Source organism: Actinia tenebrosa, unplaced genomic scaffold (assembly GCF_029948245.1).
Source record: "Actinia tenebrosa isolate PJP-AT-01 unplaced genomic scaffold, QUT_ActTen_1.0 PGA_scaffold1__47_contigs__length_23844297, whole genome shotgun sequence".
NCBI lineage: Eukaryota > Metazoa > Cnidaria > Anthozoa > Actiniaria > Actiniidae > Actinia > Actinia tenebrosa.
Genome location: NW_028292578.1, coordinates 1,660,872 through 1,685,130, shown reverse-complemented (window position 1 = coordinate 1,685,130; position 24,259 = coordinate 1,660,872). Strand labels below are relative to the sequence as shown.

At 39.8% G+C, this 24,259-nt stretch overlaps 2 protein-coding genes and 1 long non-coding RNA gene across 3 annotated transcripts; 2 read left to right on the top strand and 1 right to left on the bottom strand.

Moving 5' to 3' along the window:
* The first annotated feature begins 358 nt into the window (after positions 1 to 358).
* LOC148909679 (uncharacterized) lies at positions 359 to 1,742 on the top strand. The gene is made up of 3 exons (XR_016120158.1): positions 359 to 377; positions 1,030 to 1,070; positions 1,522 to 1,742. It is a non-coding gene; the product is annotated as an uncharacterized LOC148909679 (long non-coding RNA).
* Positions 1,743 to 3,264: 1,522 nt separating this feature from the next.
* LOC148909678 (uncharacterized) lies at positions 3,265 to 5,970 on the bottom strand. The gene is made up of 2 exons (XM_089032317.1): positions 5,900 to 5,970; positions 3,265 to 4,471 (listed from the first exon to the last, which is right to left on the bottom strand). The coding sequence occupies exons 1-2, from the start codon at positions 5,900 to 5,902 to the stop codon at positions 3,833 to 3,835; spliced, it is 642 nt and encodes a 213-aa protein (XP_088888443.1). The 5' UTR covers positions 5,903 to 5,970; the 3' UTR covers positions 3,265 to 3,832.
* A 625-nt stretch (positions 5,971 to 6,595) lies between these two features.
* LOC116306179 (protocadherin Fat 2-like) lies at positions 6,596 to 24,186 on the top strand. Its single transcript, XM_089033436.1, has 13 exons — positions 6,596 to 6,626; positions 7,288 to 7,344; positions 8,022 to 8,858; positions 9,454 to 9,576; positions 9,860 to 9,982; positions 10,302 to 10,463; positions 11,149 to 11,554; positions 11,913 to 12,352; positions 12,972 to 14,749; positions 15,077 to 15,241; positions 16,377 to 16,886; positions 17,654 to 17,968; positions 18,630 to 24,186. Exons 1-13 carry the CDS (start codon positions 6,596 to 6,598, stop codon positions 21,675 to 21,677), a joined length of 7,995 nt encoding a protein of 2,664 aa, XP_088889562.1. The 3' UTR covers positions 21,678 to 24,186.
* The last annotated feature ends 73 nt before the right edge of the window (positions 24,187 to 24,259 follow it).

Genomic DNA, 24,259 nt, shown 5'->3' with positions numbered 1-24,259 from the left:
ATAACAAACTGGCAAAAACTAAACTTAAAGCAACCACAACAAAAGCAACAGCACTACCAAACAAACTACACCCACAACAGAAGGTGGAGCAAAATTAGCAGAAATGACCCATGACCAAAAAACAGAGAAGCACCATTAAAAAGCCCCCCCTCCTTAAGCTTCAGCTCTTGAAAAAATGGGTTTCAAAAACGGGAATACGACAAGTACTGACTTTCGTTTTATTTTACATAGTTTCTATCAACGTGATTCAAATCTTAGCACAGTTCTGGCATCTGAGATAGATTTACATTACGTTGCAAGCCATTCCAAAACTATTATTCACTCAGTGACAGCCTCCAAACCATCAGATGATCATCTCGACACAATTTTTTTGGCCTGTAAGTATAGTTTAATCCCTTATGGCTTGTAATGTTTCTATAGAGTCTCTGTTATGAGAAAAGGTTTCCATCTTTTCACTGTTGATAGAATGGCTGGAAGTGTTTTTTTGGTAGAAAGTTGTCATACTTTCTCCTTAGGACCTGCTTACCCAAAACATTTGCAAAGCTAGCATTCAAAAAGGGAGAAGAACATTTCCTCATAAGGAAAATTTGAGGGTTTTTTTTTTTGGGGGGGGGGGGAGGGGGGGGGGCGGGGGGGGGGGGCGGCTGGGGGGGGAGGGGAGCGGGCCTACCCCTCAACTCCCATCCGTCTCCCTCTCCCCGAGGGTGGAGGGAAGAGGCAAGGCTGGAGGATTGCAGTAGACTTTTTTTTAAGTTGTAGACCTCACCCTTCACTTAACAAAGAGTTAGCTTTCATCAAGATGAAAACGTTTGGCCCTCCATAAAAGTTAACATTTTTTTTCTGAAAAAAACACACTCCCTCTATGAAGCCCAAACCCCTCCTCCATTAAAAATGTACCTTCCCTTAAAGATTCACATCAAGTAGCACAGACGTTTACCAGAAGTTTCAAACACATGTAACAGAATGGCTTAATAGGGGAGAGCACCTGAAGAGATTTCAAAAATAATGTTTCTTTTTATTGATATTCAGCATTTGGATTCACTGGGTTTAGCCACTTCACTAAATTCAAGGTAAGACGTGTTATGAACAAATATATATCAACCTGTTATGAAAATATCCATATAAACATCTCGCAGAATGTATAAGTTTGCATCTTTTTACTCACTTTCTCTGCATTAATTCTCAAGTACTTTTTGAAATTTGGTTGAAACCTTCATTCTGTGGTCCATATGGACCTCAACCAGCGAGTGAGTGAAGAACAGCACTAAATAGAATATAAATATACAGAATTCCAAATAAGGATTTATTGGTTGAGCAGGCCTATTAGCTAACCAAATCAGCCACGTGTGATTCAATTTTTTTCTGTTTTATAAGCAAAAAATGTTTACTTTGAATCTGAATCCGGATCAAAAGTATTTGCAACAATCGGCAGAACTGGAGGACCTATTCATCCACTTCCATTAATAAATTATCATGAATTATTATGGCTCTGCTTATTTATTCCATTTTGAATTGTTTCAGGAACAAAGTGGACAGAATAACAGAGCACAACTCTTTATGAAGTTTTAGAAGCCATACTAGAAGTGTATGGCAAGGGTACATCAACCCTTCCTGACAAAGCACTGCATTACCGTATCACTAATACAGATACAATCAAACCTGGTCCGCTGAGCTCAAGCAGTGGTGACATACGCTCCCTTGAGAATCCCTCTAACCTATCAGTTTCTCTCACCTCCATACCTTCTGCCTGTCAAAGACTTGTCTGTTCCTATTCCATTTAAGAGAACAGGATCTTCATATAGACCAAGAAAAATATCAATGGGCACAAAAGTAAGAGAAATATGTCGACTAAGGCAGTTAGAAGTTCATCTATCCAAGGAATCAAATATTCTTGACAGTACACCTGCAATTTATACAGATTTAAGTAAAAAAATTGTTCAAGGGAATAAAAGGTCCTAGTTCTGTAGCCCAGGGAGAATGCTTCAAAAACTACAAGGAAGTTCCTGGCTTCTTTCCCTTGTATGTGTGCTTCTCACAACTTTTATCTGCAAGAATTTTAATCAGAAGTTCAAGGAAGTAAATTTTCTGAAACAGTTTATCATATTCCATTATGGAGGATTAATAATGGTAGTACATGAATAACTTAAGGAGGAAAGCTTAATCCTGGTGCTTTTTACCTGCATGTTGATGGTTAAAAACAAAAGCCTTATTGTGAACAATCTTTAGAGGAAACATTGAAAACACTGTACTACTATCTGCATGAATTCACTAACAGTGATATATCAAAGACACTTCTTTTTCTAGTTGCTAACAATTGTGTCATGTATGGCTAAATAATTCAATGATGTTCTACAGACTGTCAGACACAAATGTACCTTTGCAATCTGTTAGAACTTTATAAAATTGAAAAACAACCTTGGATGACATTTTCACAACATTTTTAAATATGTACAAATCAACAGAAACTTTTTAAAACTTTTTTTTAAACGAGGCACTAAAAATTTCTAAACTAAAAATTATTACAAGATGCTGTCTAGCCACTACTCTACCTCCCCCTCCCCAAAGGAAATACTTTACTTCCCAGCAAGGGAGGGGTGGGATGAGTAGGTGCTCTGATCATGCTGCTACGCACTCACTGATGTGATGAGAATATATGATAAATAATTTTTTTTTTTTAAGGGAATACTTTTATAAAAATATATACTTGCGATTTGTTCATCCAGCTTGGTGTAAGGAATAAACTAATACTTATCAGAACCTACAATACTTTATTAAGTCTTATAATATGAGAAATAAATTCTAGTTTTGAATATAATGTTATTATGGTAATTTTTGCTTGATCTGTTAACTCCTTTAAAATGTTACTGTGCATATACCCCAACTGGGAACACTAGATAAACTAGTATCATTAACCAATCATAGTGCGACATTTAATTCAATATTTTTAGCCAGCCAATCAGAATAGCGCATCGATATAATAGGTTGCTATCAATAAACGTCACTTCCAGTAATAGCTGTGTTTGTTTATGGCTTGTAGATTCTTGGAGTTGTTTAATTTGATCTCTTGTTTTCTGGTTTCATGTTTTAGAAATAGTCCAATACAATAGTTTGAGGACTTATTTTGACATGTTTTGACTTAACATCCGCTAGTTGCCCCCCAGTCAACTGCTTGTTCACCCCACAGTGAACTCCAAAAAGTCACATGATTGACAGTAAACAATAAGAGCATGGGAACAAGATAATTTGATTGGCTAATGCCCGTTATCAGTTCAATCTCTGTCTATATTAAACTGTTATCTGATTGGTCAGTTTTGTATTTAAAGTGCCCCTAATGCCTGATTACAGACCAATTTAGAACAAATTCTCACATTGTCTTAAACATGTTTTTCCAATTTTTTTCCGTTTCAAACGAATTCCTGCTTCTTTACGACACGAAAACGTTGGCCAAATTCTCGTGTCCACTCACTCTTGAAATTTCAGTACCGCGTTTGAGGACCCTGAAAAATTACGTCATCGGGGTGATACACCAATTTTTTTGTGGGTCAAGAGTGCTGTTTTTAAAAGTTTTAAGAAAGAAAAAATGCCAAAATATTGAGCTTTCACTTATTGTACGAGTGAATCCAACTTGGAAGAATGCGCAAGTCTTATATGAAAAGGCGCGTTTTCAAAACTCATTTAAAAATCAGGAATGCATTTAATTTCAAAACATTTTTGGATTTTCGCATTTTCATGAATATATCTTCAACTTACATAAGGTCTGTGATTAGGCATTAGGGGCACTTTAAGTAGTCCCGGTTAGTGTGTCCACACAGTAAAGCCAGCTAGAAACTTGTTAGTGTTTCAAGTGCCCCAAGACTTGCAGGATATTATCTGATGGTTGAGCTCCAGAAAGAGTATATGATTTCTGCTTGTCTCTGAAGATGAAATACGGAACACCTGATATCCTCAAGCTTGTTTTAGCATTAGCATCTGCTGATAATATAACATCTGTGTCCTTGTCGGATTTAAGGTACTTTTCAGCACCTTCAAGATGGAGCTTGTGTGCAGCTTCTACAAGGGTATCAATTTCACTAATGTTCCTTCCTTCTTCATAAATCATGCTGAATAGCAAATCTTTTGCTGCATTCTGACCCTTCGGACCTTGTTGTTCCCCTGTCAAATGTATTAGTCGATGGCCATGTAAAGTGTTGGGCCATGTCTGCCAATTTTTAAACTCCAGGCCAATCTTTTTACCTGATTTCCTCAATGACTGGGTCCATCCATCTCCACCCCATCGTCTGATATTATAATCCATGTAATTTTCTCCATGTTTTGCAGTATTTTTATCAATGATGTAAGGATGCCAATGTACAGTAGCTGAAAGCCCAGGATTATCTGTCAGGTATTTGCTGATGGCATTGTCAAGGTTACGCTTACCTACATAACACCAAGGGCAGGCAAGGTCTGAATACACATCTACAGTTATACCAGTCTGTGAAAATTAATTGATAAATAGCCAATATTCCACAATTTGTTTTTTTTGCAAAGGTAAGGTTAGCCTGCGTCACATCCGGAATTCTCTTCGTAAAACGAAGAAAATTCTGGATGTGACACAGGCTAAGGTAAGGTGAACATTAGGGAACTGTTTACCAAGTTGCAAGTATTAAAGTGGCAAGGTAAATATCTCCCCATATTTACTGAGCCTGAGGGGAATTAGTGTCTTTTGCAGCCATTCTTAGTGTTGTTCTGAAACTCTCATCCCCCCCCCCCCCCCCACTCAGTGGGGAGGGAAGCATTTGGACTGACTAAAAACGCTGCAAAGGAGACTAGAGGTGAATAACTTTAGAATTGAATATCAGAGAAAAGAAAACATTCGGGGTAAAAAACATTTTATTATACTTTTGCTCTGGCTAACTGTGGGAAAGCTCATAATTCACTGCTAGAGCAGTGAGTATTTAGCAATATTTGCCAAAGGGGAAGTGAATATCAGGGAATATTTACCGAGAGCGAGTCTTCAATTGAATATTCTCCATATTCAATGAGCCTGAGGCGAATAATTGTTTTTGGCATATACCAACTTGTTTACAGAGTAACTTATTTTATATACAATAATTCAATAAAAACAAACAAACAGAAACTTTAGTTTGCCTAACAATTCACGCAAAACTTTTAGCAAAACTTTAGGCCATACTTCGTTGCCTTTTTAGTATTGATAAGAATGGCATTTTACTTTCATTTTTTCAATTTCCTCATCGGAAATGTAGCAAAACGACTGCCCGGCAGATGCCATTTTGTTGCCCACTCAATATTCCGAGATTCAGAGGTGAATATTGTACAATATTCACCTCCAATTAACCAAAGAGCACGCCATTCTTAGGAAGTACACAAGTTGGTATATGCTAATGTCTAATAATCACTGGTTGCTTGACAAATCCCAGCCCTCGAAGCCTCAATAAAATACTAATATAAATATAAATATAAAATTGATACTAATATTAATATAAAACTATACTAATAAGTCTTATAAGCTATTTTTGGGGTGCATGTGATTATACCTGTCATTTTGGTTGACTTTGACAAAAGCTTTGTGCGGCCATGTATTTGTCTTGATGCACGCCACCAATAGGCCGAAATTAAGGTCTCATATATAAATATTTCTTTCTTTTTGTCTAATTTTATTTAAAATCTAAAAAATATTTAAGCTTAATTATCAATAATTGTTGAACGTTTTCATTATTATACGACAAATATATATGTTTAAACACATGTTAAACCCAAATCGAAATCGATGTCAATATACTAAATGTGGACAGTCACTGTTCGGCAAAGACAAAAGCTTAGAATGAAGTGCAATGTGGAAAATATCCACAATACACCAATTCACTACATCAGCTTTAAATGTTAAGTTATTATATCTTACCATGGCGTTAAATATTCTCACGCTTTTGATGTTGTTTTTCACATTTTCTATACCATTTGTATCAACATCGATAAGCCTTCGTAACCAATCGATAATGAATCGTTTTACATTAATTTATTCGCTATAAGCTTGAGGTGGTTATCGTCGTAAATATAATTTTTTAAAAACCGCCTTTAAAACTATATGTACTTTAAGGTAATGTTATCGTCTTTCATAATACAATCGAACGGGAAAATTAGGTAAAAAATTACTGTAGCGTCTTACTAAATTTTGTAGCTAGCAAATCACCGAAAAATACTGTTAATAAACTGGGCTGCCTGTGGTCGCTTTCCCGCCATTTTTTCCAATCAAATGATGACAAATTCTCTACAATAACAAAACTTAAATTCTAGTAGTAACAATTTGTTACTTTTAAACATCCTATGCAAAAAGTTTTTCATCACAATTTGGCTTGAAGATTTGTGTATTTCCATATGATGTCTGGACCGCCTTTGTTTTTAAAAAACATTTGCATTTTAAAGACAAAGAGTTGACCTTTTGGTCATGTTTACTACACATCGCAGGACAACTTTTAAAACAACGACGTAATATTACTTATCCAGGAAGTAAAAACAGCAGTTGGAGATAACAGGGGGTTTGGAGAAATCTAGAAAACTAAATAATTGAGAGAAATATCAGAGAGAGAGCACAAAGTCAATGTTTCTTGGTGGAAAGACTTATTTCGAAGGTGAATTCCTTGACAATTGTTTAATTTAAGCTTATTACCATATAGCGCTGTTATAAGTTGATGCCTTGTACTACTTTATAATTATAAAAGCCGTAAAATCAAAGTTAATTGCCCTTAAAATTACCTTGTTCAAACGCAATTTAGGTGCCTTGATGGTTAGATGGAAGATGTTATTTTTGTTGGAATAACAATAATAATAATAAGCTTATGTTTGTAATAAGCTTATATTGAAGACAGATCGAATGACAGTTCAGTTCCTTTGCAGTCCAAGAAAAGCTACTGAAAATAAAATTCTAAAGCTTTGTGCTTTGAACACCTCATAAAGTAAAGCCTTACAGGCCATGTGAATGCGTTTTAATGGTATTTTTTACATAAATGTGTAAATTTAGTGTCATATTAAAAAGTTACAGTTATTAAATTGCGATAAAACTTGAATGTAACTTTCCGAATTTACCTCTCTCTTAAGATCATTCATGTTCTTCTTAACCAAGAAAGTTTAGTTTAGTCGCCATGGAGTATGTTTTCAAATGTTTTTTTAATATCTCTTGTTTATTTGTTCTTTTGTCCTTGAAAAACTGAAAAACATCCTGACGATTGATTCAAAATTCGAAAACTAATCAAGTTCTTCTCCCTAATTGTTACGTTTTTCTTTTGTTTATAGGTAACGTGATGTTTTGTCCTGGTGCACGAAAAATAACTTTTTATCTACTTTTTGCAGGTGAGTTTGCGATTTGTATAAACAGAGCTACGTGTTATTAAACTCAAAAGTTATTACAAATACAAATTTTGAATAGTATTTTGTTTCAATTCAGACATTCATGTAGGTATGACAGTGAAGATGTCAGAATAATATAGATTATCATTATAAATTATATTTGATCATTATTGTTATAAATGATAAGGGAACAGTCAAAATATTCATCACCTGGGGCTTATAGTGAGGTTGCTTAATGCAAAGATCGTTTCAATCTGGAAGAAAGCACCAAAATTGCTACAGAGCGTGAGTTCCCTAATGTCATTTGCAATGAATTCATGAGGGGTGCTGGTGATTTCCATATGAGGGTGGTAAATGTGTCTTGGATTGAGAGGACGGGGTCATGTGTGCATGTGACAAATTGACCTTAAGCCACCTCGCTATCAGAGGATTTAGGGGGATCGCATGGTTTTTAGACAACTGGAGGGGGATCATCTATATATTGACAACTATATATTGCCACCTTCCTCCCTTCTGCCCCATTCCTCCCTTCTGCCCCATTCCTCCCTTCTGCCCCATTCCTCCCTTCTGCCCTTCCCTCCTCTCCCTTCTCTGCTCTCCCCTCCCTCTCCCCCTCCCCCACCCACCACATACTCCTCTCAAATACCTAATTTTCCTTTTTCTATTTCTTTTCTTTCCAGTTTTGTTTTGTACTGCAGCAAGTACCCAACAACTTAATAAACCTTTCATAATATTTTCTAACACTGTGGATATCCGTCGCATTAATCTTGACGGCACAGGATATCAATACCTCGTCAGAGGACTTTCAAATGTCGTTGGCTTAGACTTTGATATCAAGACAAGAACAATTTATTGGTCAGATATCAAAGCTAAAAAGATCCAAAGAGTCCATATTGATCAAGGTCTAAATCCTAAGAATATAGAAGACTTTGTTACATCAGATCTGGGAGTGCCTGAAGACCTAGCTCTTGACTGGTTGGGTAGAAAACTATATTGGACTGACGCAGGAAGGGCTACTATCAATGTTATTAAGCTGGATGGTACCGAACGCAGGGCACTTATAGCTCTACCTGAGGAAAAACCTAGAGCTTTGGTGGTTGATCCAGTTGATAATAGACTTTACTGGACAGACTGGGGGAATGATGCTAAAATATCTAGAGCACAAATGAGTGATGGTAGTCATAAAGAAGTGTTGGTCAGCTCAAATCTTGTTTGGCCAAATGGTTTGACAATTGATTATAAGGATAAAGTCCTGTTCTGGGCAGATGCGAATACTGATAAAATAGAAAAGTCTACATTGAGTGGTCAAAAAAGACACACCATCATCGATGGAAGGAAAGTATATCACCCATACTCCTTGACACAGTTCAAAGACAGGCTGTATTGGACAGATTGGCATCAACATACCATTGAACATTGTGATAAGAGTACAGGACAGGATAGAGTTAGTATAAGTGGTGGAATGAGTAGACCATCAGCATTACACATTTATCACCCTGAAAGACAACCAGGGACAGGTTTGTACTTGATTATTGCTATGGCATATTTAAATATTTTCTCTGCAGAATTAATTAGCTTGGAGCAGTATAAATAGACCCCTTGCATGTGAAAAAAATATGATCCATAGTCACACTTTCCCATAATCACACAGAACTACCTTCTTCCATTCTCATCCATCACATAGCCTGCGTAGCGGCCCAAATTGGGGGAGGGGGAGGGGAAGTGGTGGAACCTTCAAATTTCCCTGCTAGCAGAGTCTCTCCTCTTTCTCTCCCTTCTTTTAGGCGGGGAGGAAGGAGACGATGTAGAGCGTTTCCTTTGATACACCGCCGTCCACAATCATGGACGAACGAAACCAGTTTTAAAACCGATTTTCAACTGGGTACATGTAGTGCGCATGAGCAAATGTAACATACTGTGGCGCCAAACGTTGTTTGACGAGAGCGGCTGTCAAAATCATGACAGCGTTGCCAAATTACGCCACGCAGGCGCGACAAGTATAACGTCCTACATCGGCCGAGTCTTTATTTCTCACTCCGCCAAAACAAAAGGAAAATAGGCTCTGCTAGCAGGGAATTCGAAGGTTCCACCTCTCTTTATACTGTGTTTCAGATCCCAACCAGTGTCTCGTTAATAATGGCGGATGTAGTCACAAGTGTCAAGATATGATTGGTGGATACAGGTGTCTTTGCCGACAAGGATTTGAACTAGGAGTTGATCTACAGAATTGTCAAGGTTAGTTGAAACAAGTCAAACAATTTTTTACTTTGAAGGAAGTAACAATCGCAAACAACAAGCATCAGAATCGTAATATTGATCCATACCTCTTCCTAACTTAACCGGAAAGAGAATGAGATAGGGGATGCGACAGATAGACACTTCGGCACTCTCTGAAACCCGGGGAATCTAGGTACTTTCCTCCTCTTTCGTTGCCTTCCCAACTACACCCCCTGGTTCTCGTAGGATGAGACATAATTGGTCAGGATGATTTTGACTTGTGTTTTTCCTATTATTTCAGACATCAACGAATGTAGTTATAACCGCGGTGGCTGTTCTCAAGTCTGCGTCAACACCATCGGTTCATACAACTGTTCCTGTCTTGGTGGATATACTTTGAATCCTGACGAAAAAACTTGTAATGGTGAGAAACCAGTGAAGATAAAAGCGCGCACATTTTGCATAATTCATAATTCTGATTTTGGCCTTCGGTCCAGCATTAAAATCTTATAGATGCCCTGCTTTTTAAAGTGCCCGTGAAATTCCCCATACCTCCTGGCAAGCTGTTCGATGCGCGCTAGATCACCGGTCTCCGCGCGTTAATTCCCCGCGCGTAAATTCCCCGCCCGGTCACGGTATCGGGGGGCATAACATTCAAGCGATAACAAAAAATTGTTGCGCAAAAAGATGCGTGAAGACGTATGGAGCTTATAATTTATTGTATTTTTCTTTCTTGGCTTCAGATGCAGACGAATGCAGGATCAATAATGGTGGCTGTCAATTCAAATGTACAAATACAGAATCATCCTACGTCTGTTCGTGTCGGTCAGGTTACACTGTGTCAGCTGACAAGCACACGTGTGTTGATATTGATGAATGTAGTCATAGCAACCACACCTGTCCTGGTAAGGGGGGAAATCAAGACTCTCTAATAGTCCTTCGCTGCGCTTTGCAATATTTGATATAATTTATGCTTTGTCCAAGCTCCGAGCGGCAGATTAGTACCTAGTTTCCCATTTGTTTTTCTTTCAAGGGCGATAGACCTCTTTAGGCTTGGGCGTAATGTTTTCCCGATTCAGACCACGTGTCATTCCTTTGAGAATAAGATACCCAGCCGTTAAACAAAAAAAAAAAAAACACTCTAGGAAATGACAAAGGTCTGAAATGGGCAAAACTTTATGCCCAAACCAAAGAGGTATAATCCGTTGACAGTGATTTGTGGCGTTTGCCTTGCCGCGGATTCACCCATGAAATCTGAGTCATGAAATCTGCTCCATTGATTGTCCGTCTGCATCTACACAACCTTTTCATCTACTATCATCAATAGACCATTTTCGAGTTCCTAAGTAGCGCTGTGTTTTTTGATTACAGAATCAATTACTCAGGGTTAGCCTCGAATCAGTGTCTAAATATTCACTAATACCAACGGTACAGTAAAGAATGCACAACTTCCACAATATAAACCCTTTAAATTCCACAGACCTTCTCTGGAACACAAATCGAAGCTAACCCTGAGCAACAGAGAACTTGAAATTATGAAATTGCACGAATCTATGAAATGGGAAGCCATTGTTTTTCTTTTCCTATCAGAATACTGTGAGAACACCGTGGGATCCTACAGATGTGTCTGTTCATCAGGACTGGTTTATAATCCTATCACTAACACCTGTGACGACATCAACGAGTGTCTGAATAACTCTCTCAATACCTGTCACCAGACATGTATTAACATCCTTGGCTCGTTTCACTGTGACTGCAGTACTGGTTACCTCTTGTCCAATGACAGAAAGAGTTGCTATGACATAGACGAGTGCAACCAATCGCGTGACGCCTGTCAACATACGTGCATGAATACCCAGGGGTCTTACATGTGTGCTTGTAAACCAGGCTACCAGCTTGCAACTAACCGGGAACGGTGTGATACAATAAGCTGCGGGAATCCCGCGAGTCCTCAAGGGATCGTCCTAACGTGTGATGGAACAGTTGAGCAATATAGGTATGTTAGCGTTATATTGAAGAGTACAAAAATGGCATCTTATTAATAATAGTCTCCTTCACAGTTTTCTTCGCCATCTTGAAAGGTAGCCGTGCCTTTGCATCGAAGCGAGACGAACGGTGAGCTAGCAATAATAGAGATATGTGAATAATCGTCCAAGGTGTTAAAAAAGGTTTCTATAATTGCAAGCTCACCATTCGTCGCGCTTTGATGCAAAGGCATGGCTATCTTTCAAGATGGCGCAGGGAACTGTGACGAGCATTTGTATATAGCTAATAGATTTGTACTGCGATCCCTCGCAATACACGATACTATATCCAAAAGTTGATAAAAATTGAATATTTTTTTCAAATATCAGATACAACCATTCCTGTACATTAACATGTACTAAAGGTTATCTCATTGGACCGAACACCATCACTTGTCAATCATCTGGAGTATGGACTGTTATAAGGGCTCAGTGTGTACCTCAAATCCCTGGCCGTAACAGCCCTCCTCATTCTATCATCCTCTCCTCGCACTTCATCCCCGAAAACACAGCAATAAACGAAGTCATAGGTCGACTGACTACCATCGACAGCGATGAAGACCAGACCTTTACTTACTCCATGGTAGAAGGCGCTCATGGTTTGTTTGGAGTCGATAATTCTCGTGGGTCTCTTGTGGTAGCTGGGTATTTGGACTACGAGAGGAAATCCCGGTATGATATCCGAGTTATGAGCACCGACAGTGGAACACCCCCGTTATCGTATACACAGAACCTGACGGTGCACGTACTGGACGTCAATGAAGCCCCGAGTAAGTATATAGGGTTGGTTACCCAGACTGCTCTCGGCCAAACTTTTTGTTACCCAGACCCCTATTGAACAAGGCCTTAGGAAGAAGAATTGTTGATCAATTTACACGAGAGAAAAACGTTTGCGCATGCGTACCTTTTAAAGAGTTTTCTAAGAATTTACTACAAAAGTTTAAGTAAGAGAATAAAGGTTCGTTTTCTCCGTGAGACCAAGATACTGTATTGATAAAGACAATGAGAAAGAATGAGTCTCAAGTTTCAAGCGTTGACACCAGGTTTTGGCATTTTGTTAAGTCCATTTGTCAGGCATGTTTGAAAGTCACATTTACATATTTTTACAATAGCACGAAGATGTTTCGACTAATTTGCATACGGACTAAGAGCATGCGCAGACGGTTTTCACTCGTGTCAATCGATTTAGTAATAACCAATAGAGTCTTTGCACCATCACGTGATGGCAGCCATGACAGTAGGAAGGAACAATTGAATCTAGTCTAATCTGATTTACATGAGAAAGAATTCAGTTTCCCAGGGGAAAATTGCTCTATTGTTGTGCCTCCTGTCATGACCGCCATCATGTGATGGTGCAAAGCCTCTATATCTTATTTTTTCAAACTCTAGGTCCACCAATCATTGACCGGTTGAGTGTGTACGAAAATGTATCGATTGGTTATACCGTAGGAGTAATTAATTCATCGGATGCTGATGTGGATAGTCACCTGACCTTCTCGTTACTCACTGATGCACAAGGTTTGTTTCGAATCAATTGCAACACCCTTCTGGTTAATGGTCGTTTAGATTATGAAAGACAGTCAGAGTACATAGTTACAATTCAAGTTCGCGACAATGGGTTTCCGAGCTTATCTGCCACGTCGACGTATAACATTACAGTACTAGACTCAAATGAACCTCCTAAAGGGGTCATTTTACACGGGGGCTGGATTAAGGAGTATGTAAATGGCCCCGAAGGAACACAAAATGGATCCTTTGTTGGAAACCTGTCAACCATTGACGAAGATGCATTTGATAGTCATTACTATGAAGTCATTGAGCCTATTCCTTCTCCCTTCGCTGTCGTCGGATCTTCGTTGGTTGTTGCTAACGCTGGTCTCTTAGACTATGAAAGCCAGAACCAAATACCTGTGAACATTCTTTCCACAGATAAGGGAGGGGCAACCGTCACATCCAGAATTGTAGTTCGTTTGTCAGACGTTAACGAAAGACCAACAGCCATTCTTCTATCAGCGGCTACTTTCACTGAGCATGCGCAAATAGGTACTGTCATTGGCACGCTGAGCGCACGTGACCCAGACCGACTGGGTAACCACACCTTTATCATCCTGACGTCAAACCCAGGAAACTCCTTCCGGGTCATTGGCGACCAGCTTGTTTTGAATAAAGACATTGACTTTGAAACTACCCATCATCCTCTCCGTGTTGTTCTTCGGGTGACGGACAATGGGGGATTGAGTCATGATGAAGAGTTCAATGTCACTATTCTCGATAAGAATGAACCGCCTCAAGCAATAAAACTCACAGCATACGCCTCTTGCTCAGCAGGAGGACAAGTCTGTGTCCCTGAGAACAAAATCATTGGTTATCACATCGCTCGTATCAGCGTTCAAGATCCAGATAGAGGAGACGTACCTTCTTGTGAAGTCGTTAGCGGAGACTTGATCGGTGTTAATAAAGGAATATTAGTAACGAAAGGCAAGATAAACTATGAAGCACTTGCTCCTACACATAACATAAGTGTAGGGTTACAGTGTAGGGATAGAGGTGGACTAAGTATTGAGGAGGCTTTTAATGTTACTGTTACAGACGCCAATGACCCTCCGTCGAACGTCTACATATCTCATTACATTATCAGCTCCAATGCACCTGTTGGAAGTCTTGTTGGTACGTTATATATAGAGGATGAAGATTCTGGGGATTCTCACACTTGCTACTTACTCAACAGTGATCGCAGCCCTTTTGAGATTCATGGGCTTCAAGTGCGCACACGCGAAGTTCTAACCAACGCCACGCATGCGCGCCAGCTTATTCAAGTTTGGTGCCAGGATTCCAATGTGGCTGGGTCTCCGAAGGATATCTACATCGACGTCAAAAACATCGACATGTCAGGAGTCATCAACATAACCCTGGACTCAAATAAGATCGCTGAAAATAAACCCGCGGGCTCATTGGTCGGTCACGTGTTTGCTTGGTCACATGACCCGGCCGAGTCTTTCTCGTTCCAGTTAGATATAAATGATGATTCTGCATTCGCACTAACCAGAGGTAACAGTGATCTTGTGACGACTAGGAGCTTGGACTACGAAAATCGAGCGAACTACACGGTTGTTATTCGTGTCTATGGCAACAGCGGAAAAACAAACTTTGAAAAGTTTATTATTGAGGCAAGTATTGAATTAACAATGTAGGCATTTAACTGGCATTCGTAGCTTTTTTACGCAGTACTTTAGTTTCCTTATTCAATCGTTGTATTCGACAAACCCAAACAGTCCCCACTAGTAACCACTGGTCAAGGGTTTTCTCCGGGTTCTCCGGTTTCCTCCCTCCGTAAAAAGCATCATGTGAGTTGAGTGTTGTATGTTGTAAATATAGAATATAGTGTTAATGCGTGTGGAGGGAACGTCACGGAAGAGCCCCGAACGGGGAGTGATGGGTGTAAAATATAATTCAATATAATTATTATCAGTTTGTTTTGTCATTTCTCGTCGCAGATCATCGATGTTTACGAACCTCCAGACCACCTTGTTCTCCATCATAATTCTGTAAGTGAAAATATCGCTGAGGCGTTAGTCGGTATTGTAACCCTAAAGGACTCGTTCACCATGAACCATGCTGTGATAGTCAGCCTTGTTTCAGACCCTACCGATGCCTTCCAGGTCAGTAATAGTAATAGTAAAGATTAGTATATGCAATAGGACTCCATGCTAAGAAATAATTGGGCGAGAAAAATTCCGAGGACTGACAAAATTGGGTGAGGCCGTAGGCCGAGTCCAATTTGGCAGTCAGAGGAATCTTTCGAGTCTAATTATTTCTCGATTGGAGAGCATAAAATCCCATTACCTATTAATTATATAGCTGCCTAACTAATCCCATATAAGCAAGACCTGTCCAATTAAGAAAATAATTGGACAGTTACCTATATGGGATTAATGAGAAGCTGTATAATTAGAGATATAATTTTATAGTTTCGCGCGCTGTGATTGGTCGAGCGAAGAGTGATTATGAGACGAGGTTTGACAAAGTCAACCCAGCGGCAGTAATAGTAAAACGTTTTTCTTTTTATCCTGAATTTTGTCTTTTCTCTGATATTCAAGTTTACATTATGCTAAAAAAATTATTCACCTAAGGCGGAGTGAATATGGTGAACAATATTCAACAATTATTCGCCGAGGGCGAAGTGATTATCAGGGAATATTTACCTAGACGCAAGTCTTCGAGCGGCGAGGTAAATATTCACCGGTATTCACTGAGCCTGAGGTGAATATAATAGTTTTAGTATTTTCAACACAAATGAATTTGATAAATAACGGAGAAAAAGCTTTTTTTCCCAATTTTATTTATCTCTGCAAGCGGCACACATCAACAAGCAAGCGTGCGCCTTCACTGTCATATTCACCTGTAGGTGAATATAACAGCATTAGACGTAAATTGTGACCAATAAGCTTGCCGGATTTGTTATATTTACTTGTGTAAAAATACTAGAGTACAAACACTATAAGTGTGTAACATAAATACCACTAAATACTGCTAAATTATGCTAATCCTATTGTTTTCTATTGTTTTATTAGCACTATTTACTACTAAGTAGTGCAAAGTGTTGCACACTTTTAGTGTTTGTACTCTAATAACCTATATTAGCTTAATTTTTAAATACGACCCCGTAGACCGGTGTCGTTAGTGTATTACCTTGCTTGATTCTCGCATACCGATGATTTGGCCGAACAAGAGATGTTACAGGAGTATATCGGAAATATTTATTGTGTTCATAATGTGAGATTTATTTTCGCCCAGATAAAGCCATCTGTAGCTCCCTACACATGGAAAATCACAACTAAAACACCGCTGGATTATGAAAAGGCTCAAAGCCACGTGATAACCCTCAACATCCGGGATACCAGAACCAATTCATCCACCAACCAATCATTAATCATCTACGTCACGAACGTCAACGAAGCACCGACAGCAATAAAAATCAATGGTACTCGCGCCTTTGAGAATTCAATTCCTGGGACGCTGGTTGGCTCTATCAAAGTCGAAGACCCGGATGAAGCCGTTGTTGCTCAGCGGTTTAGCTGTGAATTACGTAATGATGCTAGTGGTCGGTTTGAGATACGTGGACTCAACATAGTGGTGGGGAAGTCCCGTGCGTTAGATTATGAGGACGCTTTGGGGCCGAAGTGTTTGATCGACGTTAAATGCCAGGATCAAGATGAAGAAGCTATTAATCAACAGTTTATCATTAATATTGTGAATGTCAACGAACCACCGACGAGGATATTCTCAATAAGTGACAGGTTTGAGGTGGGTTCCAAGTTTGTTGCTTCATTATATACTTTATTTTATTTTATTCGGCTTCGCTGAATAAAACTTACAAACATACAGCAATGAAGTATTAAAAAAAGTTTACACACACAACATGCACACAATGGCTGGGAAAGCACTACAACATATGCCAATTACAGATACTTTTCGTTTCCTCACTGAATCCTTTTGGAAGAAGTAGATTTTGTAGAGAGATGTTTTAGTAGAGAGAACGCTCAGAAAAACACTCGAAGCACAAGAGAGAACCAAAAAGCAACTCTACTCCCGGGCTCTCTACTCATGCTTATAGGACAAATAGGCCAGGGATTGAACTGAGGTCGTATTTAATTGGTGAGAGGCGAGCGCCGGTCCACCCATGTTTTGCAGTTGTACAGCCGCGGAAAGGAAGCAAACTAAGTGTCAAGCTGTACCAAAATGCTTGCTATTCAATTAAAGCATTGAGATCGGATAAAATCGGTTTTCGTGCACGAGTAATCTGCATGCGATAATGTTACTTTCCATCAATCAAATCAGTCACTGAGAGAGACGAATCACAGAAGCCAAACACATGCTCGTTTTGTTTGTGATGTTTTGGCGTTTCGTTTGGCTAAGAGTAATGGGAGTTGAAAGTTTCAAACTTCCCACGCATTTTTAAAAATTATTTTATAATTTGATCATCGAAATCTTAATCGCCATATTCCAAAGATAGCAAAAGATTCCATAAAGGGTCGTTTTTACGCTTGTTTTTTTCCACGTATTATTCATAGGCTCCAGAAAACCAAAGCCCTGGATATCTCGTTGCTACGTTAGCCACCTTGGACCCGGACAAACAGGATTCATTCACGTACTCTTTACACCATGAGAACTCTTCCACAGTCCCTTTCCGACTACACGGTAACCAACTCATCACCACAACGAGGCTCAACTATGAGTCACGTGATCATTATGACATTAATGTCACGAGTAAGGACAGCGGTAACCTCAGCGTTACTCAGCGTTTAACAGTTGCTGTGGTCGATACTAATGACCCACCAACTGATATTGTTCTTCCTCGAGGAGTCTTCGTTACTGAGAATCAAAAGGTCAGTAAAGTATTATTCTTTGAAGGAGTTTAAATTTTAAAAATACTCTCTGGGCAGAGTGGTCACAGGGATGTAGGAGCTTAATATCTACTGAAGGGGAAGGGGTGGGAGGCTAAAATTAATGGTTGTATAGACAATAGACCTTATTTACCGATACGGCGAACATCTTGAATTCGGGTAAGGTTCCTCACCAATCTATGCTTTTTGAATTTTCTACGTGTTTACCCATTCGGCATCTTATTATTCAAGATGGCCGCCGTATCAGTAAAAAGGTCTGTTGTAAAACTGCGGTGTTTTTAGATGCATAGTTTATCTTATTTTTTGGAAGGGAATGTAGACATTTCTGGCTCTTACCGTTCTACCCTAATCTAGCGTAACAAGCCTTTTGACATTTTAAGCATTTTAGTTAACAGAAAGGTAATTTGAAACATCTTAGTCCTCAATTAATTGGTTAAAGGGAGAGAGAGGTGTTTCGATCTCCAAGTATCGAAAACTGTGCAAGGCAGAACGTGACTCACTTTTCGGGTTTCATGCTTTTCAAATTGAAGTTGGTGTGGTGTAAACGAAGGACGTTAATGAGCAATCTTTTATTCAATGCTGCCAACATTTTGGCAATGACAATGAAAGTGAAGAATGAAAGTATTTTCTTGTCACCTTTCAGGTCGATACTATCGTGGGAGAGCTAAGTACTCTAGATGAAGATCAAGAACAGAAACATGTTTATACCATTCTTACTCAAACTCCTGGTGGGGTACTCGGCATAAAACACACCAACAAACTCTATATACAAGACAACGGTCAGCTAGATTACGAATCAGTGAGGGCTATCAAAATAACTATATCAAGCACAGATAATGGCACGCCTAATCAATTGACGAAAGCTGTTGCCATGGTGATACCAATCAAGGACGTGAACGAGCCTCCTTATGACGTTGAGCTCAGCCGACAAATCGTGTACGAAAATTCGACCATGGGTGCCTATATTGGTGATGTCGTCGTTAAGGACCCCGATACTTTCCCGCAATCCTTTTCGTGCTTACTAATCGATGACGCAGGAGCTCGTTTTATGATCCAAAAAAATAATTCAAAAATTCATCTCCTCACGTCAATGAATGGTATTCCATTGGACTACGAAGCGCAGAAAGAACACAGGATCGTCATCAAATGCACCGACGGGGGAGGGTCTTGGTACCAGAAACAGTTTGTTATCAAAGTCTTAGACTCGAATGACAGGCCCACCAACATAATATTCACTGATTCACAAGGGGATACGACTATGGACCCTCACCCTCCTAACAGAACCACCCAGCTGATCAGCACACCAGTAGTGACCGTTAATGAGACGGCTGAAGTCGGTGTTACCATAGTAACATACGTCACAATCAAAGATGAGGATAATGTAAACAACCCCGCTCAACTGCAGACGCATAAGTGCGTGTTGATAAGTGAGGAGGAAGCAAAGTTGTTTGCTGTTGTTAGTGCGCATGATCCGTCTACTCGTCACAAGCGATCGACTGCCAAAACGAATCAGATACCAAAAGAATTCATAATCCGTCCCGGAACAAACTCCATTCTTGTGCGAAAGGTTTTAAACTATGAGGCTCGCGCTGTGTTTACTCTGTTTCTTAAATGTACAGACAGCGGTCTACCGCCGCTATCAATTGTTTCTTCGTTGCGCGTCCAAGTCCTTGATGTTCCTGAACCCCCAACAGATTTACATCTAACCCCGTCATCTCTTGGAGAAAACTCACCTGACGGGACCCTACTGGGGAACATTTCTGTAACAGACGCGGATGTGCCGAGCACTGGGTATGTGTACGAGATAGCATCCCATGGGGTACCCTTCAGGGTGGTCAGGGACCAAGTAATTGTCTCACGTGCACCATTAGACCACGAGACAACACCAATCATTACTGTTCAAATAACTGTACGTGAAGTAGTCTCTTCGCTCTCCTTTACCAAGAACGTCCATGTGAATATCACAGACATTAACGAAGCACCCACGAGAATCGCTCTCAACGGCAGCAAAACAGCGGTATCTCTCGAAGAGGACTCACCCGTTGGTCATCTCATTGGGTACATAATTGTAGATGACCCTGACAGATATGATTCTCATCTATTATCAATAGGTAGCCCAAACAGCAGTCATTTTCGTATCCATGACAGCAAGCTTTATGTTGGGTCTCAGCTGAATGCCTGGTTTATCAACCGCTACTCCCTATATATCCGCGCGATTGATCGTGGGGGACTAAGTACGACTGGCGTAATTACTGTATTGGTTCAAGAAGTAGATATGTGTTCCAATGGTAGAAATAACTGCAGCGCGTTTGCCATGTGTCTACGGGCTGGACCAGGACAAGCGAAATGTTCTTGTAAACTCGGTTTTAAGGGCGACGGTTATTCTTGCGTCGATATCGATTACTGTGAGTCTGACCCATGTCATCTGGATAACACCATCGGGCCTTGCGAAGATGGATTCGGAGGATACAAGAATTACAGATGTCCCTGTAAGACAGGGTGGTCGCCCCCGAATTGTGACGTCATGGTGAACCGTTGTCGAGCTAAGCCATGTTCTGAGAGCGGTACTTTGAGATGTGAATCTCATGTTAATGGTTACAATTGTCTCTGTAAAGAGGGATTTACTGGCTCACGTTGTGAGACTAATGTTAGTCATTGTTCAGAGCAAAGCTGTCTTCATGGCGGAGCATGCGTAGAAAAGAGGGATGGATTCATTTGTCTGTGCAAGGAACCTTTCACTGGAGTCAACTGTGACACAAATCGTTCAATTTGTCGGGACGACCCGCACATTTGTCCGCGAAACGGGACATGTATCCCGTACTCCGAGAACAGCACGACGAAGTATTGGTGTAGCTGTAATCCCCCTTGGAGCGGGGACTGTGCGGGATGTGCACCGGGCTACGGCGGAGATGATTGTAAGCCGTGTCGATATCCATGGACAGGCGAAAACTGTGAACAAGATTGGAGAAACTGTAAAGAGGACACATGTCAAAATGATGGAACATGTATTCCACTGAAAGGAAAAGATTTCCTTTGTGTTTGTAGTTCTAACTTTACTGGGAAAAACTGCGAGGCTAAACTCACGACGGAGAACTCATCGGAGGGTTCTAATAATAGCCGTACTAAAGATACGACAATATATGCCTTGATTTCGATTTGTGTTCTGCTTTTGTTGGTTTTAGTGATATCTCTTGTAGCGTGGTTGTGGAGGAAGCATAGCAAAAGCAGGTCGAATCACGGGAGAATTGTATTAACTCCAAAAGAGACGAAAGATGTTAGCCCGCCATTTGAAGACATGATGAATACCAACAAATACCAGTTTAGTAACCCAACCTTCATACCTGACCCTCCATCAGAGGAGAACATTTTACGTGAAATATCTCAAGAAGTTCCAGTAAAACTTCAAGATAATAATGAAGAAAATACGAGATTGTCATACAGTACTATCGACTTCAAGACTTCAAGTCCAGTGGCTACTAAGATATTTGACAACCCTCTGTACGAATCTGCCGACCAAGTGATCAGAAAAGAACTCGAAAACAATTCATTGAATCCTCTGTATAGATCTGTGGACCAGGTAGAGAGTAATCATGGTAAACTAGCATTAAATCCGATATATGTCTCAGGAGAACAAGCGATTGAAGTAACGAATAAGCGACTATGGATAGAAGACAGATTTTCACAATGTTAGAGGTTTTTTTCTCAGAACCGTGATCAAATTAACAAATAGACATCAGTTTTTTATGTGTCTGTCCTCTTATTGACGATAAATTGCATCATCAGATTGTCAAAGTAGTGTGGATCCACGAGGCGTAGTCGCTCGTTGACGACAGCTTTATCTGTCTGTCCTCTTAATAATGATAAAAAATAACAAATCAGCGCGCGAGAAATCTGTTAGTTATTGTAAAATAGTTAGTATACTATAGAGGTTAGTAGATATTGGGTGCTTACCATTTACCGGGAAAAACCGGAAATTCTGCTTGCAAAATGAAAGGTATGCATCATTCCCGAAAAGAAAGTCCCGGAAAACTCGGGCCTCCAATTGAAGTCAACCACTTTTCCCGCTCTTTTCGGTTCTTCCGGTAGACGCGTGTACCAGATTTCGAAAGTCAAAGTTTCCCGCTCTTTTCTTACTATTGGCGAATGAATTTCCAACCGGATGGATTGGTTTAGGTGGTAAACACGCCTCATTATCATTGGGTTTTTTATTTGACTATTTTGTACAAAATCACTCTAAATAGACCATAAGATCACAAGGATTTTCATCAGATCGTGAAACAGTTATTGTACTAATAGAGGTTAGTATATTAGCTATTATTATATAGATATCGATGAAATACAAGGTTTTCTCTAGTGTCGAAAACTTGTTATCTTTCACCAGTGGAAGATACCATATCTTTCACACGTGAAGATATCGCTGTTGAATCGGCTTGCTATTTTAATAAAGAATTTTTGAGCTTTTGTTTTATTTAAGTTTCATCGATATCTATATAATAAACAGAACATTACATGGCCGCTTGGAGATACGAATTTTATCTTCTCGTGTTCAATTTAGATATCTCACTCGTTCGCTGTGCTCACTCGTGAGATATCAATTGAACACTCGAAGAAATAGATATTTTGACTATTATACACTAACCACTTGAATTGTTTCACTCTGAGGAAACGTAAAAGGATTTTCTTCTCACCGTAAAATAGTTAGTCGAGTAGACTAATAGACGATGGTAGATCTTATTTCCATTGTTTTCTTTTGTGTCTATTTGACTATTGCACAGAACAACTAGACCAACCACGGTCTGAGGAAAATCACTCCAAATCATCAAACCAAAAACCTTTCAGGTTATTCCCTTGCCTTCTGAACTAAAGCTTCCATAGTCACTATAACCACATATGAAACTATTCAGAACCGAAGGCTAGCACATGGCATGAGGGAGGAAATAACTGAACCCTAATCCATCAGGGGTTATTCCCTTGCCTTCTGGACTGAAGCTTCCATAGTCACTACAATCACATATGAAACTATTCAGAACTGAAGGCTAGCACATGGCATGAGGGAGGGAATAACTGGACCCTAATCCATCAGAGGTTATTCCCTTGCCTTCTGAACTAAAGCTTCCATAGTCACTACAATCACATATGAAAGTATTCAGAACTGAAGGCTAACACATGGCATGAGAGAGGAAATAACCGGACCCTAATCCATCAGAGGTTATTCTCTTGCCTTCTGGACTGAAGCTTCCATAGTCACTACAATCACATATGAAACTATTCAGAACTGAAGGCTAGCACGTGGCATGAGGGAGGGAAAAACTGGACCCTAATCCATCAGGGGTTATTCCCTCGCCTTCTGGACTGAAGCTTCCATAGTCACTACAATCAAATATGAAAGTATTCAGAACTGAAGGTTAGCACATGGTATGACAGAGGGAATAACTGGACCCTGATCCATCAGAGGTTATTCTCTTGCCTTCTGGACTGAAGCTTCCATAGTCACTACAATCACATATGAAACTATTCAGAACTGAAGGCTAGCACGTGGCATGAGGGAGGGAAAAACTGGACCCTAATCCATCAGGGGTTATTCCCTCGCCTTCTGGACTGAAGCTTCCATAGTCACTACAATCAAATATGAAAGTATTCAGAACTGAAGGTTAGCACATGGCATGACAGAGGGAATAACTGGACCCTGATCCATCAGAGGTTATTCTCTTGCCTTCTGGACTGAAGCTTCCATAGTCACTACAATCACATATGAAACTATTCAGAACTGAAGGCTAGCACGTGGCATGAGGGAGGGAATAACTGGACCCTAATCCATCAGAGGTTATTCTCTTGCCTTCTGGACTGAAGCTCCATAGTCACTACAATCACATGAATTAACTATTCAGAACTGAAGGCTAGCACGCGGCATGAGAGAGGGAATAACTGGACCCTAATCCATCAGAGGTTATTCTCTTGCCTTCTGGACTGAAGCTTCCATAGTCACTACAATCACATGAAACTATTCAGAACTGAAGGCTAGCACGCGGCATGAGAGAGGGAATAACTGGACCCTAATCCATCAGAGGTTATTCTCTTGCCTTCTGGACTGAAGCTTCCATATGAAATGAATTCATTTTAATGACTCACAAATATATTTTACAACAATCGTAATAGAATAGTATTAAACAAAACCAATTAAAAAAATTTCACTTGTATGATTTATTTCTTATGATATAGTATTAAGATGAGAATATGTGGACCGCGTAGCACTTATGAAATACATGAAGATAT